Source organism: Moschus berezovskii, chromosome 12 (genome assembly GCF_049115385.1).
Source record: "Moschus berezovskii isolate FMDL1 chromosome 12, NW_MosBer_1.0, whole genome shotgun sequence".
In the NCBI taxonomy this organism is placed as follows: domain Eukaryota; kingdom Metazoa; phylum Chordata; class Mammalia; order Artiodactyla; family Moschidae; genus Moschus; species Moschus berezovskii.
This window is the reverse complement of record NC_142471.1, coordinates 97,662,130-97,679,186: the sequence shown is the minus strand read 5'-3', so window position 1 is coordinate 97,679,186 and position 17,057 is coordinate 97,662,130. Positions and strand designations below refer to the sequence as shown.

The 17,057-nt window shown below is 64.4% G+C and overlaps 1 protein-coding gene across 1 annotated transcript; it reads right to left on the bottom strand.

Annotated features, from left to right (window-relative positions):
• Positions 1–3,095: 3,095 nt before the first annotated feature.
• Positions 3,096–7,063, bottom strand: LOC129535554 (uncharacterized). Its single transcript, XM_088842442.1, has 2 exons — positions 5,818–7,063; positions 3,096–4,512 (listed from the first exon to the last, which is right to left on the bottom strand). Exon 2 carries the CDS (start codon positions 4,481–4,483, stop codon positions 3,257–3,259), a length of 1,227 nt encoding a protein of 408 aa, XP_088698568.1. The 5' UTR covers positions 4,484–4,512; positions 5,818–7,063; the 3' UTR covers positions 3,096–3,256.
• Between the last annotated feature and the right edge of the window lie 9,994 nt (positions 7,064–17,057).

The following is a 17,057-nucleotide window of genomic DNA, read 5'->3' as shown; positions in this document are numbered from 1 at the left end:
GTGGACCCCTGCAGCTCCAGGCAGCCCAGCTGTCTCCTTGGCCAAGATGTCTCTCAGCTACGGCTGGACCCCGAGACCCGTGGGGACCCTCTAGAAAGGTGGTTGGGACCTGCCCTCACTCTCTGTCCCAGCTTCGCCGGGTGCCTCCAGGCCCCACCCAAGTCTCCCTCCAGGATGGACCTCTGGGGAGAGGACCCTGGTTCATGGCTTTGACACAGTGCCCAGGGCACCCACAGCAGGTGCAGGACAGCCCTCTGCTGACCTCAGGCCAAATCCCACCTCCCTGTCCCGTTGGGGGAAGATTATGGCAAGGACAGCTCTGGTTCATCCCAACCATCCCTGGTAAGGCTCACCTGACCCACAGGGCAGAGTCCAGCCAGGTGGAGGGTCAGTGGAGGGGCCTAGAAAACCTTGGGGAATATCAGGGGTCCTAAAAGGCCCTGGAGGGTCCTATGGGGCCCGGGGACCGGATTACTCAGAGTCCCAGGTCACACCTACTGAATCTAGGCCTGAGCTGGGATGAGGGGGTCACGGGGTGTGACCGCCTTACCCTGGACGCCTTCCTCTCTCATCTCATGGGACACCTTGGGGCCAAGGTGGGGTCCACTGCAGAGTATATGGGGTGGACGCCAGCAGGTGGCATGCCGGACTGGTGACCAGCAGCCTTGGGGCCAAGGTGGGGTCCACTGCAGAGTATATGGGGTGGACGCCAGCAGGTGGCATGCCGGACTGGTGACCAGCAGCCTTGTGAGGAGCTCCCAGCACTGGACAAAGCCTCAGTGCCTCCCTGCCTGTCACCTCACTGAGAGCTAGCCCCAGGCCCAGCGGAAGCACTTCCCGGGCATCTGCCCACAAAGATCCCCCACCTGCCAAGAGTGGGGGTCAGGGTGCTGTCCTGGGTCCTCCCTTCTTGCTTCCACCATGAAGACCTCACTCCTGGGTGCCTCCAGCCTCTGGCCATGGGAGCTGGTGCTGAGGCTGAGAGGCCAGAGCGGGCAGCAGAACCCTTGGCAGCCCTGGACCCAGGCTGCGGAGAGGGGGGCGGGGGTCCTGCTATCCTGGAGCAGCGGGCCTGGGTCACGCAGCCCTGGAGTGGGGGCTGTGTCGGAGGTCGACCATCCTGGGGACCCCCAACACCCTGGAAACCGGGGGCACTCTCGGGGGACCACTCCTCCAGGTCTAGCACCCCCACACCTGATGCTGCCCCGCCCCAACGGTGGGATCTGCTCAGGAACGGGGTGGGGGGGCGGCCAAGCCCCAAGAGCCCCATACAGCCCCCAGGCAGGGCCTGCTTGCCCCACACATGGTCCAAAAGTGGCTGGGATTTCCCACACACCCTGTGAGAGACAGTCCCAGGAATAGCTCGTTTAAACGTTTCCCCTTTCTTGTTGCACAAATGTGCTATTTCGTGATGAAAAATCTCAGCCGTTGAAGTGACAGATTGCCCTTATTTTTGCCTGTCTGCCATGGCCTGGCACTGCAGAGCAGGAATGCCGCTGTCTTCAGGAGCCATGGGGCCGCGGGCACGCATATGTGTGGCTGCACGTGCGTACATGTGCGCGTGTCCCCACAGCGGGCCTTGGACCCCTGCCCCAGCCCCAGCCCCGCCTCACAGGGCTCCCTGTGCTGCTGCCATGAGTCTGGCACAAAAGGGTAACCATTTGCCTGGCTCTGCACCCGGGGCTCGAGCTCTGGGGCACAGACATCCTGGGCACTAAGTGGACCCTTGGGCTAGCGGTCAGGTGCGGCCAGTATGGCTTGTGGGTGCCACCTGTGCAATCTGAGAGGCAGTTCTGGCCTGAAGCCGGTGTGATGAACACGCGCTGAGACTTTGCCAAGGACAGAGGACCCCGTGGAGTTGGGGGGGGGGGCCTGGAAGGCAGCTGGAGCCCCCACTGCTCCTTGAGGTTCCTTCACCACATGAGGCTCAGGTGGAGCCCTTGCCTCGAGCATTTCAGAGGCCAAGTGCTGGGACCCTGGGGGACCAGCTGCTTCACCGCTGTCCCCGTGGAATGTTCTAGGACCAAGGCCATTCGGCGAGCTCGGGGCTCACAGGACGTGCCCCTTCTGGATAGCGTCCATCGCAGCGTCCTGGCCATGCTGCTCCCATTAGCCCCGTGCAGGGGCTCCAGGTCCCGCAGGCTGCTTTACCGTTGATCGTCGCCCTCCCACCCCCGCCCGGCGCCTTTGCTCACGTTGCCACTGGCCCCGAGCCTCCTCTTCGAGGCCCTCGCATGCTGGCCAACCTCCTCCGGGGGACCCTCCCTGTGCCACCCCGGCTCCAGGACCGAGGTGACCCGTGAAGCCTCAGAGCCGGCCTGCAGTTGGACAGACCACCGGGACGCTGAGACAGGGAGGCGTGTTCCCGCAGGCGCGGGCGGCAGGACCGGAGCGCGGGCTTGAGTGGGGGTGGGGGGAGTGCTTCAGGGTCCCTGGGCTGGGCTGGGCTGGGCTGGGTGGGGACAGGCCCACTCTGGAGGCCTCCTCTAAGGGGTGCCCGGCAGGCCTGGGAAGGAGGGCGCTGTGGCTCAGGGGCTGCATTTGCCTGTGACTCTGGGGCTGCTGTTCCGGGCTGTGCTTGACAGACTGCAAGGCTGCCCGGTCAGAATGGCTGCGATACCACACGCGGCTTAGCAGAGCCCTCAGCAGCACCGCACCCAGCCGTGGACCGCGGGCTCCCCGAGGAGGGCAGGACCATTTGCCCAGCACTGGACTTCGATGCCAGCTGCTCACCTGCAGATCGGTAAACTGAGGCCAGGGCGGAGACCGACATCCACTGCACACCTCCGCAGTCCTGCCCTGCCCTGGTTTGTAGGGACCTCGGTGGCCCCGACCAGAGTCCCGCTCCCCTGGTGAGCGCAGAGCGATGAGGCCTTGCCGTTCAGCCAGGGCCCTCAGGTGCCGCCCTGCTGTCCCCACGCCCAGGCCACTCTCCCGGGGAGGAACTGGGTCCGCGGAAGGGAAGCCCGCTTCCGGAGGCAGTGCGGCGGAGAGACGCCAGCCCTCTGCGGACACCTCTTCTCCGGAGGGGGCGCGGCGGCCGCAGACGCGCCCTCTGCCGGCGCCAGGCCCGCAGTGCAGCGGCTGGGGCAGCTGAAGGGGAGTCGGCAGTCAGCTGGGTCTGACCCGGCAGGGCGCACAGCGGATCGTGGGAGAGGCCTGTGTGCGCCTCCCGCGGCTCAGGGCAGCCCAGTCCGCAGGGCCCCCCTGGGACGCCGGGTGTCCAGCAAGGGGCCCTGCCTTTGCCCTCAGACCGTCACACGGGGTTCACCCCGACCCCCCCGAGTCTCCTCAGCTGCAGAGACACGAATTGGCAGAAGCACAGGCCCACCTCCAGGTGGCCCGGGGTACCCACGGCCTCCTCCCAGTGGGGGAAGTGCGCGTGGGCAAGGCAGCAGGCGTAGCTGGATGAGAACCGCAGGATGGCCTCCTGGAACGCAGCCTCGCCCTCGGGGATGCCCAGGAAGGCCCGCTTGCAGTCGCCCAGCAGCACGTATACGAAGTAGAGCTTGTTCTTGGTCTCGCAGCCCATGAGCACCGAGCTCGGCGCCAGGAGCAGGTTGGCCTCCCCGGTGCGGTGCGCCAGCTCCCGCAGGGTCCTCTTGGAAGACCTCTGGAGCCAGCACAGGGTGTTGACGCTTAAGATCATGAAAAAGGGGCAGAAAAATACACTGGCGCTGATCACGAGGAGCCGCTGAGCTGGGTGGTGCTCCATGAACCCCACAATGAAGGGTAAGAACAGTGAAGCTACGGACAGGAGAATCAGGACTGTGCCGAGGATGACCCTGCAGCCCAGGTAACGGAGGCAGCAGCGGGGCGAGCGCACGCCATTTAGGATGCCCACGGCTCGCTTGTACAGCTCGGGGTCCTCTAGCACCTCCTTCAAAGGGTCCGGCACAGCCAGCGTGCTGAAGCTGCCCACCTTCCATGAGGGCAGGCTGTCCCTGTTGATGCAGTCCAGGGTCAGCAGGGCCTTTCCGCTGTAGAGGGCGGGGGCCGAGCGCAGGGCCGGGGGGCGCGCCAGGCGCTGGTTGGGGGTACACAGGAGCTGCACCAGCTTCTGGTAGAAGCGGCTGTCCGTGGCCTCCAGGTAGGTCAGGTGGCTGAGGTGCAGCGGGACCCGGCAGGGCCGCAGCAGGACGGGAAGGACCGGCTTCCTCTCCAGGCAGGAGCCCACGAGGGACAGGTCGGCCTCCAGGAGGCACCAGCGGCTTTGCACGAAGTCCTCGCTCAGCACCAGTAGCACCTTCTGGCTCTGCTGGATGCAGCCTGCCATGTTCTCCAGCACATTCCTACCGGGCGTGAAGTCCCTCTCGTGCAGGCAGACCCTCAGCCCCGGGAGCTCAGCCTCCAGGCGGCCAGTGAGCCTGTGGGTCCACACAGCATCCACACTGCTGTAGCTCACAAACAGGTGGAACTGATCGCTGGGCCTCAGCGGGGGTATGGCTGGGGCCACGCCTTCCTCCCTGGTGCAGGAACCCATGCGTGCTGCCCTGGGTCTGCCTCTGGTCCCTGAGAAGAAAACCACTCTTAGGCTGCAGGAGGTGGAGATGGATGGGCTGACTGTGCAAACAGACTATGGCTGACCCTCTGCAGAGGTGGAGCCGTGGACACAGCCGGCCGCGGCCAGCCTGGGAAGCTGCCAAGCACCCAAACATGCCAGGGTGCGGTCAGTGACAGCCACCCTTGCCCCTCCCAACTCAGAACCCACCAGAGGAAGTCAAAGACACCCCTAACCCATCCCAAGGACCCAGCCTCCCGGGGGGGCCCTAAGCCCTTCCTACTCTGGGGCCTGCCTTCGGGTCTCCACCGAACCCCAGTGACCAGGACCCTGCTCCAGCACACCCTGGGGGTCTGCCCTCTGCGGTGCCCACTCAGGGCCTCTGGGGACATCCACAGGACATCTGGCTCCAAAAGGGCTGGGCTCACAGTGGCCACACCTTCCTGTCCCTTGTGGTTCACGTGTCCATAGGCATGGAAGGCTGGATGTCTGTGCCGTCCCAGACTTCATGCGTTGAGATCCTAACCCCGTGGTGATGGTCTAAAGAGGTGGGGCTTTGGGGAAGTAACAAGGTCACTGGTGGAGCCCCCAAGCTGGGGTCAGTGTCCTTCTGAAGGAGACTCCATGGAGTTCCTGCCACCCCCAACCACCCTTGCATGAGGACCCAGTGTCTAGGAGCCAGGAGTGGGCCTCAGGGAAACATCCCCAAGGCCGGAGGCCTGCGGCCTCCAGCCTCCAGGGCTGTGGGAGGGCACCAGAGCTGTGCAGTCACCTCCCACGGTGCCTGCAGAGCAGTGAGTGCACAGGCTGGGTCCTCCCAGCAATGTGCCCCAGGGAGGGGTCACACCGTGAGGGGCCCTTGACTGCCTCTGCTCTGCACACAGCCTCCCACTGAGACCCCGCCGCACCATCCAGGAGCCAGAGCTGAGCCTGGGCCACCCTCACGGGTCTGCTTGTTTGTCCCCAAGAGCACCTCCTCCCAGGACTCAGTCCTGCAGGCTTCCTCGAGTGCCCACAGCCCCATCCGGGTCCCAGCAAGCAGCTCTCAACCCCGCAGGCCCAAGGCAGGCTGTGACCTCACGGCCTCTGAGGCCTCCAGCTCGGACCCCTCCCCATTTGGGGGAGCAGGGTGGGGGTCAGAAGGGCCAGGTCAGCCCAGGAAGCCCCCTGCGGTCTAGCCCCTGCTGCCCCTGCCACAGGGCCCCTGCACCCCGCATCAGTGGGCAGCTGAGAACCAGAGGAGGAGGCGCTGAGGCTCTGAGGGATGCCCTAGGGAAGCCTGGCGCTCAGGAACTCCCCCCCCCACCTCCTCTCACCTCCAAGGGGGACAGGGCGCTCCCCTGCAGCGTCCAGGCCTCTGGGAGGTAGAGGCTGTCTCTGTGCTTCCTGGGCACCAAGGGCCTCCAATGTGGTGCCCACGCTGCCCGCTCCTCACTCACGTCCTCAGAAGAGGCCTAGAAGCAGCTGGGGCGTGTCTGCCCCAGACAGAAGGACTTGTGCAGCTGACGCTTTCTGAGACTTTCTGCTAAATCTGATGAACAGTAGGGAAGTGAAAGAAGGAAACACATTGAGGAAGGAGAGGGTTTCAGGAGAAGCGGCCAGTGTGGCTGCTGCGGGGAAAGTGCATGGGCTGGTCCTGGAGGCGGGACGGCCAGGGCTTGCTTGGAATCCATCTGAGGGTGGTGCCAGGATAGCAGGAGGCCCAGCTCTCTGGAGGCTGGACCAGGCCCTCCCGCTGGAAGCAGCGACAGGAAGGGCTGGGGTAACCATTCTCAGGAGGGCAGGCCAGTGCACACGGTGCCTGGGGCTGGCTGGCTGCTCCGAGGGAAGATTCCAGCTGCCGGTGACCTTCCCCAAACAGGGTCTCTCCTCTAGGAACCTCCCCACGGGGGCGGGGACGGGGGCAGCACCCTGCTGTGGCTTCTGGAAATCCTCCCTGCCTTCACCAGTGCTGCCCAGTGACCCGGAGAGGGCCACCTGTGTCCCTCGGGGCCTCAATGTCTCCCTCCCGCCTGGGGAAGCGGCCCCCAAACACTCCTCTCCAATCTGGGCCATTGGACACATGTGATCACTTGAAAAAAAACGCTAGCCAGCCTCATACCCAAAGAGGAAACACAAGCTAAATCAATGTGGTGCTAAGTCACCTCAGCTGTGTCTGCTCTTTGAGACTCCGGGGACTATAGCCCATCAGGTTCCTCTGCCCATGGAATTCTCCAGGCAAGAATACTGGAGTGGATTGCTATGCTCTTCTCCAGGGGATCTTCCCGGACCAGGGATCGAACCCGGGTCTCCTGCATTGCAGGTGAACTCTTTACCATCTGAGCCATCTTTCCACTTAAAATCCTGAGATGTCATATGGGCAGGATAGAGTTAGAGAAAGTCCACTGGTAACCAGAGCACTGAAAACACGGAAACGGAGCTGCGAGCTCGGGGCTCACTCGGGAGCCCCAGCAGCAGTTCCACGTGACCGCAGCCCTGACCACGGCCCTGACCACAGCTGCTGACTGTGCAGGATGGGATGCTCCTGGCCGAACCCTGCGGGCGGCGCCCTGGGGGGCTTGGCGCTCTCCTCTCCTGGGAGCACAGCCCAGAGGACTCCTGCCCTAGCCGGGCTGGGGTCCTGCTCTGCTCTCAGCAACCTTGACCTGGAGAAACTGGGGAGGGAGCCAATATCCCACGCCCCCTGCTGCGGGGTCCCAGTGCTCTCGGGGACGGGCAGGGCTGCTCCCTCCTTCCCTCCCATCAAGGCTGGACTGGATGACCTCAGACGGCTGCCGTCTAAGGCTTTGATCGGTGTCTGGACAGGCATGGGTGCTGCCAGGTGGGCTCCTCCTGAGCTCTTGTGGCCCCTCACCCTGCAGGCCCCTCGGTCAGCCCCAGGGCTCCAGCCACACCCAGCCTCCATCACCTCTGCTGGTCACCCTTTCCCTCTTCGCTTCCAGATCTCAGGGGGAACCTCTGAGTAAGGCCCCCCTGGAGTCTCACCCCTCCCCAGCAGCCCCCAGCACAGGCGCTGTGTCCCAGCTCACTGGCCCTGCTCAGCAAGGTCAGGAGGTAGACACAGGGGGCATCCATGTGTCCAGCCTGCCAAGCAGCAGACGTATTTTAGATGGACGAGAGGGAGGGAGAACCACACTCAGGTCAGCTTCCAACATGATGGGCTCCTCTGCCCTGGGTCAACCGTGTCCACACCTGGACTATTCCACACCCAGGTGAAGCTCCAGGCCAGGGCAGGCCTCAAGTTCAGCCTGCAGTCCCCACTCCCCTAGCCAGGGCCTGCCCACAACAAGGGTCTAGGTCAGAGGGCAGCCTCAGGCGAGGGCAGGTGGAAGGGCCTCTGACTGGGGTTGGAAATGGTGCCAGTGGCTGGCTCTGTGCTCAGCTGTGACTGGCCGGGGGTACAGAGAGCCTCAAGCAGGCCGGGCCCACCACCCAGAGCCCAGAGGGAGGGTAGGCCCCCAACTCCGCACAGCAGGCTGGGGGGCGGGGGAGACATGTGCCCCCTGCAGATGGAACCCTGCCTCCCACTTGCTTGATCTTGAGAGCTCACGACTGGGCAGCCAGCCAGGCACTCAGTTCCTCTCTGTTTTCCAGGCGACAACAGGATGCTGGCCCAACTCCCTCACCCCGTCTGGAACTTCCTGCTGGGCAGCCAGTGGGGGGTCCCTGTGGCGGCAGCTTTCTGCCTTCCTGCCAGTCTGTGTGCTGAGGCACCTCAGGGAGATGACAGGGCAGGAACCCACAGGTCAAGGAGGAGACTGAAGGCGATTTTAGAAAAGACAGATAGAGACCTTGCTGGGTGGGGGACACAGGACAGGGCTGTGCCCACAACAGAGCCCACAAGGGACTGTGGGGGCCACAGGGGCCAGGGATAGCCCCCGGTCCTGGGTGGGGTCCTGCTTCCCAGGGGTGCTGCAAAGGGGTGGGGGAGAAGGGAACCTGAGAGCCACAGTCCCGGCTGAGGCCCGGGGGAGGCGAGGGTGCTGGTCAGCACGGGGCGTGTCCATGGCTGTCCTGCACCTTCACCTGGTCAGACTGAGGTTCACCCACAGAGGCCCCTGGCCAGGTTAGGCCTCTGCACTCACAGTCCCAGATTTCGAAGGAGCGCTTCCTGGTCTGGTGTCTGGGCCTCATCACAAAGTGGAGGCCAGCAGGAGAGCCGAGGACCCCAGTTTGACGGTGTCCCTGGGGGCCCTGGGGCTGGCAGCGCGGCTGAGAGTGGGCCCAGCGCGGTGGAACCAGTCCCCGAAGTGCAGGTCTTTGGGCTCCAGGAGCCACAGGTTGGGAGGGGTAGTCCGTGTATCTGTGTACGTGCGAGGGTGTGGTGTGGCTGGAAGGGAGGCCACGCCAAGGAAAGGCCTTCCCAGAGTCGGATGAAAGAGGGAGGAAGCTGCAAGGCCCAGGGGACAGGGGAGTTGGGGACCCAGGCTTAGACCTGAGCTGGGACAGGGCCCCACAGAGTTCTTCTCCAGAGTTCTTCCCTGGCTTCCTAGGGCTACATTCTAGGTCCTGGCCACAGCTGGAAAAATGCCCACAGCTATTTGTTCAATGAATGAATGAAATGGGCGAATGAAGCGAGTTTACACCCGCGCTCTGCGCCCTTGCGCGAAGAGCTGACTGTTCCAGGTAGAGAAGAGAATCCCCAGGAAGACGCGTGCAAACGGCGGGTGCCCTCCTCCGACTCCCAGCCCCACGTGTGCTGGCCAGGCCCTCACCGCCGCGGGCAGAGCTGGGGGCTGAGGGAACCGGAGCTGGCCCCCAAGGGCACTGCTCCACCACCACTCCCGCCCCCGCCACCAGCGCGAGCTCCCGGGGCGGGGTCTGCGGGGTCCTTCACACCGCCGCTCTGGGAGGGCCCAGCACAGCCTCTGAGGCCCGGGGCCCAGGACCACGGGGGGCCTTGGTGGCCCGTCCCCTAAGCCTGTCCGAATTTCCTCTCATTCTCCGTCTCATTCTGTCAACAAACACGAGAGGTACCAAACAGTACCTGGGAGACACACCTGGTCGCTCTGTGCGCTCAGGACGGCTGGCCACGCGCGGCGTCGCAGAAACTGCCCGGGCCGCGTCCCCGCGCGCCTGCCCTCGGGGACCCGGGACGGCCGGGCGCGGGGCTTCGCGGCCGCCTCCTCGGCCAGGACCCCGCCCCCGGGCGTCGGTTTCTCCGCCGGTTTTAATCAAGTTGAAAAGGAAAGGATGAAAACGAGCTGAAACCCACGGGTCCGAGGGCAGCTCCGCGCGGGGTGGGAGCGCTGAGGACAACGCGAAGCCGGCGGGAGCTTCGAAGGGGCAACTATCCCGGGCGAAGACGGAGGCGGGAGGCCGGAGAGGAGGCGGCGGGGAGGGGAGCAGAGGCCGGGTGTGAGGAGAGGAGAGGCAGGGGTGTGTGGGGAGAGGAGAGGCGGGGCGTGAGGAGAGGAGAGCGGAGGCGGGGCGTGAGGAGAGGAGAGGAGAGGAGAGACGGGTGTGTGGGGAGAGGAGAGGCAGGGGTGTGTGGGGAGAGGAGAGGCGGGGCATGAGGAGAGGAGAGCGGAGGCGGGGCGTGAGGAGAGGAGAGGAGAGGCGGGGGTGTGTGGGGAGAGGAGAGGCGGGGCGTGAGGAGAGGAGAGGAGAGGCGGGGCGTGAGGAGAGGAGAGGAGAGACGGGTGTGTGGGGAGAGGAGAGGCAGGGGTGTGTGGGGAGAGGAGAGGCGGGGCGTGAGGAGAGGAGAGGAGAGGCAGGGGTGTGTGGGGCGAGGAGAGGCGGGGCGTGAGGAGAGGAGAGGAGAGGCGGGGGTGTGTGGGGCGAGGAGAGGCGGGGCGTGAGGAGAGGAGAGGAGAGGCGGGGGTGTGTGGGGCGAGGAGAGGCGGGGCGTGAGGAGAGGAGAGGAGAGGCAGGGGTGTGTGGGGAGAGGAGAGGCAGGGGTGTGTGGGGAGAGGAGAGGAGAGGCGGGGGTGTGTGGGGCGAGGAGAGGCGGGGCGTGAGGAGAGGAGAGGCGGGGCGAGGCGGGGCGGGGCGGGGCGGGGTGTGGGGAGCGGAGAGGAAAGGCGGGTGTGAGCGGAGCGGCAGCGGTGGGCGGGGAGAGCCAGGTGAACAGGCCTGAGAGGCCGCGCGGGGAGCGGAGGCTGCGGGAGGCCGGGCCGGGGAGGCCGGAGGGGGCGGGAAGGGAGCGGCCGCAGGCCCGGCCCCGGCGCCGTCCCCGGGACCTGCCCGGCCTCCCCACGGGGCCCCGCCCGGCCGTGGCGTCTGAGGGCCGTTGCCGGCCCGGGGGCTCCGCTGCGGGACGCTCCAGACGCCTCCGGGCACCCGGGGGCGCGGAGCCCGGGCCGGGCGCTCGGCCTGGGAGGCCGCCGGGCGCGGTAGGCGTGCGCCCCGCCCGCGGACGGGGACGCCGTCGTGCGCACGACAGAGGCGCCGCGTCCCGGCCCGACCGCGGGGGGCCCCTGCGGGGAGCGGGGCCGTGGCTCTGCCCTCCCGTGGGACGCCAGCCGGCGCCGGCCCTGCGACCCCGAAGCCAGAAGGGCCGCATCAGAGAGTCTGGGGCAGGGGGCCCTTGTGGCCAGAGCACCTCCGAGTCGGGGAGCCTGGCTTCCTCGGCCGCCGTGGGAACCGACGACTACAGGGCGGAGCCCTCGCCCTCGGGGTACGGACGGCCCCCGGCTTCCCGCCCCTCCGCCGCACGCTCCCGGGTCCGAGGGGCAGGACCTGCGTGGACCTCCGCCTGCAGCAGCTCAGCCCAGCCTCCCTCCAGCCCCACATCTGGTGGACGAGAGGGGATGGAAGGGTGGGCAGCGAGCCCCCCGGGGAGAGGCAGGGCTGTGAAGATGCTCCTCAGCAGAGCGCCCTCACTGGTGAGCACTGGCCCACCGCCCAGGGGTCTGGGACTGAGCCTCAGCGGGCTGCGGGTGGGGACCCTTCAGGGTCTTTGGAGCCCCTCCTGGGGTTGTAGAGGGCGTTGCTGCCTCAGGAAGAGGACTGGGACTCGCTGTGTTGGGACCCGGCCCGCCTGCCCGCTGACAACCTGGGAAGCGTTGTCCTTCTCTGGGTCTTGTGTGGCCACAGGCTGCACAGCCCAGACCTGGTGGTGGGGCGGGGGGGGAGGTCAGGCTCATCTTGGGTGACCAAGGCTCACATGGCAAGGAGGACCTGGGCCCTTGGAGCTTTCAAGCCAGGGACATCCCTCAGCTTTGCCTCAGCCTTTTCGGGCCTCGGTTGAGGGTCCTGCCGCTGCCCCTGAACCCCCGCATGTCTCCCCACCTCTCAGAGCACAGGGAGCCTTCAGTCCTCCCGGGCTCCTCGCCACTGGCTCCGGGTGGGACAAGCTCCTCCAGGATTTCATACGTGCCCCAGAGAGTGTCCAGTGACTCAGTGCCAGGCTGAGGGGCACACAGAATGGGACCCCAGCTCAGGCTTGGCCACCAGGGAAGTAAAGAACCCTCTAGTTCCGGTCAAGGCCCAGTCCTCTGCTGGCCCACCTCACAGAGGTGCCGGGCTCCAGCTGCACGAGGCCGCAGGTGTGGGTCAGGGTCAGGGACCAGGGTGGCTGCCCAAGCCTGTGCCATTCCAGGGGAGGTGCTCCCTCCATGCCCGTGAGCTTCCCCCATGATGAGCCCGTCACCGCGACCCATCTGGAGTCTGTTCAGGCAGTCTGGGGGTGCCCGACCCTCACTGCCTCCTAATTCAAGGTCTGGCTTGACAGGCGCCCTGCTCCAGGACCTGTCGGTCAGACCCACTGCTAAAGTGTTCGCTCAGCTGCTTGGTCTAAATAAACAGGCTCTCAGACCAGGATTAAATTAGATGCTCAGTTATTAGTTATCCTCTATCCTGTGTTGTTTCCAAACACAACATCCTCAAACACACACGATTCACATTGCCGGCCCGCTTTGACCGAGAGGAGGAATCCCACTGGCTCCGGTCAGGCCCTCATTGGCCCCCACCAATGGTCTCTGCAGAGCTCCTGGGTGCAGCCCACCCACCCTGCTGGGAATCTGTGAGGCGGGAGTAGAGAGCCGTCACACCTCCTCTGGTGTGAGCCTCTGAGTCTTCATGCCCGTCTCTGCCCTGACACGTTTAGAACAAAACTCAAAGTCCCAGCCCCGGTGCGATGACCAAGGTCCGCTTGCCCTCTCCCGCTTCTGTCCTCACAGTGCTCCTGGCCTGGGAGCCGCTGTGCAGATTTCACACTGGGTTTCCTTGACCAGGCCGCCTAAGCGCCCGTCCCCCGTGCCAGGCGCTGTCATGGCTGTGGGCGATGCGTCGGGAACGCCCCGTGTGGCCCCGGGCCCCTGTGCTCTTCACTCACTGTGAGTCCCAGGAGAGCCCCAGGCACCGCCCAGCGGCCACTGTGGAGGGTGCACGGGGTGCAAGTGGTCCAAGACCCTCCGTCCCCTTGGCAGGGCACAGGCCGGACGGGATGCACTGTCTGGGGCTGGTCCTTTTGGCCCTCACTGCAGGTCGGCCTCCAGCTTGGCCACGTTCAGGAGCAAGGCCATCAGCTCAGAGAGAATGTCCCAAGACATGTAATGCTTCCTGAGGCAGGTTCTGTTCAATGTGAACAGAAGTCCCAGCGCGCCCTTGAAAGGCCCCTGCAGCTTCCGTCCGAGGTTCTGGGTGGGGCCCCCTGCAGCTCCCGTCAGAGGTTCTGGGTGGGGCCCCCGCTCTGGCTTCCTTTGGCCCTGGACCCAGACCGGGCTGGCTGACGCGGCCTGTGTGTGACCTTGTCCAGGTTGAGGGGAGGCCCCAGAGAGGCAGGCAAGGCGGGCATCTCTATCTTTCTGCTTCATGCCTGAGAGCAGGTCCTGGACCTGGACCTCCAGGGCCCTGAGCAGAGGGCTCGGGGCCGCAGAGGGCTGCCCCCCGGCCTGTCCCCGGGACCAGGACCTGCTGGCTGGCTTGAGTCCGCTGCGTGTGGCCTTCCTCCTGCCCACAGGAATCTGAAGCAGGATTAGACAGGATTACAAAGTCCAGAAGCCTCCCTCAGAGACTCAGAGGCCTGTCTGCCCTGTTGGGAGTGGTCCTACTACATAGGGGTTGGGGAAGGCTGATGGCACTTTGGCAGAACCCCACTTCAGTGGACAGAGGGGCTCTGTCTACAGAGCTGACCCTGAGGCCAGCCAGAGGTGCCCTCCACTCTCGAGGCCATGGGCAACTGTGCAGGCACCATTGGTCCCGCTGGGACAAGATGGACCCCCTTCCCTCCCCTGAGCAGCCAGACTCAGTAGCCCCTGTTTCTCCCTAAGGCCACCCACTGCCCTGTGTGGCTGGTGACCTGCTCTCCCCCAGGGCTTCTGTGCCTGGCCGACTGGAGGGGGTGCAAGGGCAGTGGGCAGAGGCTTTGATGACCATGAGCAGAGGGATTCTTTGTGTGTTTGCTTTGGCTTATGTGGGGGAGACCAAGCAGGAATCTGGGGCCCAGAGAGGTTAAGGTGCCAGGTCAGGTGGCACAGCCCTTCAGCAGAGCCAAGACTGGAACCCCGCATGCGAGTCCCAGTCCCCCTCACCCTCCCTAATCCCTTCTTCCCCTCAAGACCCACCTGTAACACACTGGGCACACGCCTCGGGTCCTCTGCCGCAGGTTGAGCTCTAAGCCCAGGAGGACGGTGTCACACAGGCAGTGCAGCGCTGCGTCATGCAGGGGGCGGAGCTCGGGGTGGGTGGCGTCTGAGATGTGGGCACCATCTCCAACTCATGTCTGCAGGCCTTAGCATCTAGAACCTCCCACCTGCCCCAAGTGCAAGGGGCTCCGTGGGCAGGTGGGTAGATGGGCGTTTGGAGCAGGGGCTCCCAGGCATTGTCCCCAGGCTTCTTGCTGTCTGTGAGGACAGTCTGATATTGCTCATTACTGGGGGAAAAGGAGAATTCCCCTTGCGTGTTCTAGAACACGGTTCATCCTCATGACTATGCTCAGGGGGACCCCTCTCTCTGCTGCAGGGTGGCCAGACGCTGGGCCACCCCAGAAAAAGGAAATCAGTTCTGGGTTCTCCCAGCAACGAAGTTGACTCCGCAGTCCCTGAAGCGATTTTCACAGCCAGGGAAGTGCGATTGTATTTTCCAGCTCATTAACCAGCTGTAGCCTGGCACAGAGCATGTCCCCTGCGCACAGCAGAGCTAGAGGATCCCACAGGTCCCTCTCACCTGGAGACTGGAGCCAGGATGCCCATTGTTCCCGAAATGCCCCACCTGTTTATTCAGGCCCGTTGAACACTCCTCTGGCCCTGGGGAGGGACCTGCCTGGCTGGAGGGGCCAGGCCAGGATTGAAGGGCCTGGCTGGGCATTCAGAAGTGGCCGTGTGCTGGGCAGTTGGGCTGGGCGGGGAGAAGGCCTTTGGGAGGAAAGTAGATGGCCCAGCTGAATAGGACCCTCTCCAACTTCCCGGGGGAGTGGCCAGACCCAGGAGGACCCCTCCGTCTCTCCCAGGATGGGGCCTGGGGCGGTGGCCCTCCCCACCCGTGCTACAAACCCGTGCCCCTCACCAGCACTTCTGTCTGCAGTGCCCACGGCTTGCGAGAGGCCCTTTCCACAGTGCGACAGCCTGTGGAGTGGGGCAAAAGACTGCCTAAGGGGGGCCAGGGGGGCCCCCCACCTGCCAACAGGGCTCCATCCCCTCTCCAAACCAGGGCCACCTGCCTCCCAGGCCAGTGGGGTACGGGGCGGGGTTCCGAGCCAGTCCTTCCTGTAGCGCTGAGAAGAGCAGTGAAGCTCTGTGCTGGGGCCTCCCTCCTGCCTCCCTCCTCTCCCCGGAGCCAGGGGCTGCCCCAGGTTCCCTCTGCCCAGGTGTCACGGGGACACTCCTGTGGATTCCCAGATCCTCGCAGCAGGCTGGCAAGCAGCACTGAGACAAGCCGGGCCCCAGGCACTGCCGGGCGGTGAGTGTGTGGCCCTGCCACGCCCAGCCGCAGAACCGCCCATTGCTCCCAGCGGCCGCTATCCCCTGGCTCCCTGCACTCAGGCCACACAGGGTCTCCTCTGCTCCTGGGGCTTGACTTTCCCCAGTCCCCCCTCAGTCAGAGGGTCCTGACAGAGGGTTCTCCCCCGAGGCTCTGCGTGGGCCGTTACCTCCCAGGAGAGGTGGAGTCGCTCGCTGACAGTCCTGGGATCCCTGTCCTGTGAGTCCCGTGGCCCCTCAGGCCTGACGGCCCCTTCTCTGAGCTCTGTGGCCCTGGTCTCTGCCCCGACGTCTCTCTCCATCGCAGCTTCCCCCTCTCTCCTCCCCGGTCAAGGCCAAGGACACATATCAAAGCGTGTGCTACCAGAAGGATGTAAAATGAAAACAGACACAGAAACATCCCTGAAAAAACCGCAAATACTTGGAAACTCAGGAACACGCTTCTGAGTGACCTTGGGTCAAAGACAAGCTCAAAAGAGAATTAGTATTTTTTAAAGGTTTTAAAATCACATTTATTTCTTAAAATTAGCATGTGCATAACAGGGAACCAAAAAGCACAAGAAGCAAAAAGCAAAGTCATTGATCATCACCAGCAGTTTACCAGCCGACGCGCCCTGCTAGGCCTCACGTGAGCGTTTCCACCCGACGCGCCCTGCTAGGCCTCACGTGAGCGTTTCCACCCGACACGCCCTGCTAGGCCTCACGTGAGTGTTTCCACCCGACGTGCCCTGCTAGGCCTCACGTGAGCGTTTCCACCCGACGTGCCCTGCTAGGCCTCACGTGAGCGTTTCCACCCGACGTGCCCTGCTAGGCCTCACGTGAGCGTTTCCACCCGACGTGCCCTGCTAGGCCTCACGTGAGCGTTTCCACCCGACGTGCCCTGCTAGGCCTCACGTGAGTGTTTCCACCCGACATGCCCTTCTAGGCCTCATGTGAGTGTTTCCACATAATCACAAGCAGTTTACCACCCGACGTGCCCTGCTAGGCCTCACATGAGTGTTTCCACCCGACACGCCCTGCTAGGCCTCACGTGAGTGTTTCCACCCGACATGCCCCTCTAGGCCTCACGTAAGTGTTTCCACCCGACGTGCCCTGCTAGGCCTCACGTGAGTGTTTCCACCCGACATGCCCTGCTAGGCCTCACGTGAGTGTTTTCTCATAATCACAAGCAGTTTACCAGCCGACGTGCCCGTCTAGGCCTCACGTGAGTGTTTCCACCCGACACGCCCTTCTAGGCCTCACGTGAGTGTTTCCACCCGACATGCCCTTCTAGGCCTCACGTGAGTGTTTCCACCCGACATGCCCTGCTAGGCCTCACGTGAGTGTTTTCACACAATCACAAGCAGTTTACCACCTGACGTGCCCTTCTAGGCCTCACGTGAGTGTTTCCACCCGACATGCCCTTCTAGGCCTCACGTGAGTGTTTCCACCCGACATGCCCTTCTAGGCCTCACGTGAGTGTTTCCACCCGACATGCCCTTCTAGGCCTCACGTGAGTGTTTTCACACAATCACAAGCAGTTTACCACCCGACGTGCCCTTCTAGGCCTCACGTGAGTGTTTCCACCCGACATGCCCTTCTAGGCCTCACGTGAGTGTTTTCACATAATCACAAGCAGTTTACCACCCGACGTGCCCTTCTAGGCCTCACGTGAGTGTTTCCACCCGACATGCCCTTCTAGGCCTCACGTGAGT